At 48.2% G+C, this 1,111-nt stretch overlaps 1 protein-coding gene across 1 annotated transcript in view; it reads right to left on the bottom strand.

Annotated features, from left to right (window-relative positions):
* Window positions 1-1,111, bottom strand: part of LOC119586503 (myocyte-specific enhancer factor 2-like) — a gene marked incomplete in the record, with an annotated part of 157,797 nt that overhangs the window by 6,642 nt on the left and 150,044 nt on the right. Inside the window, 1 exon segment of the mRNA XM_037935246.1 lies at window positions 751-954. Coding sequence (XP_037791174.1) covers window positions 751-954 — 204 coding nt within the window.

Genomic DNA, 1,111 nt, shown 5'->3' with positions numbered 1-1,111 from the left:
TCTACTTTTACTCAAAACTGGTGAGAAACCTTACATCCCAAGAGTGTCACGTGCTCGAACGGGGGAGAGTAATTATTATCTTAAAGAGAAACCTTAACTTCCAATTATAATTTAAACCTTAATCCAAATAACCAACAGTTTTTTTCGCACAATTATAATAAATAAAATACCCCTACGCCAAAGAACAGAGTAAAGATAATTAAATCTTAGGAAAATGTTGATGGCACTGAAGATTACCTCAACGATATCATTATTGGTCCTGGACTCGTGAGGTTCATTATACTCGGTGTACTTGAGCAGAACCTTGTCCATGTCTGTGGACGCGTATTGGAACAGTTTGTTGCTCGAGTTAAAGATGATCAGCGCGATCTCACAGTCACACAACACCGACAACTCATACGCTTTTTTCATCAAACCGAACTTGCGTTTTGTGAATGTGACCTGTAATGTACAAACGAGCAGGGCTGTTAGCTCACAACAACACACGTGATGCTGGCGAAGCAGCCCACCACCCGCTCGGGGCGCCGCAGCGAGCGAGCCCCGCTGGAGGAGGCTCTCGCACGCCAGCAGGTGGTGGGCCGCCCTCACCTGAGTTAGTAGGAAAAAAGCAGACACAACACTGCTGGCACACGGCGTGGTCACACTCCAAGCTGGAGGTCCTACTGCTAGCTGTAATAAACAGGGTTTAAGCGTTACGACAAGCACACGGGCCGAGCCAAGGGGCCGAGGCGTCGGGCGCTGTTGCTCTACCTCAATGATATTCTTGTTGGTGAGAGACTCGTGTGGCTCATTGTACTCCGTGTACTTGAGTAACACTTTGTCCATGTCCGTCGACGCGTACTGGTAAAGTTTGTTGGAGGACGAAAATATAATGAGTGCGATCTCACAGTCGCACAACACTGAGAGCTCGTAGGCCTTCTTCATTACTCCAAACTTCCGCTTGTTGAAGGTTACCTGTAGGTCAGGGAAGGTCAGTCGTTTCGTTAAGGGGCAGTTTCAGGTCTCAACTAAGACCTACTGTCGGCGCAGTCTCGCCCTCGTGGGTCTGCGCACCTGTTCGTTCAAGGGTTGGGAGGAATTCGTTATGAAGGAAGAGAAGGCTGGTCTGTGT

Source organism: Penaeus monodon, chromosome 21, assembly GCF_015228065.2.
Source record: "Penaeus monodon isolate SGIC_2016 chromosome 21, NSTDA_Pmon_1, whole genome shotgun sequence".
NCBI classification, from domain to species: Eukaryota; Metazoa; Arthropoda; class Malacostraca; order Decapoda; family Penaeidae; genus Penaeus; species Penaeus monodon.
This window is presented reverse-complemented; position numbering and strand designations above follow the sequence as displayed.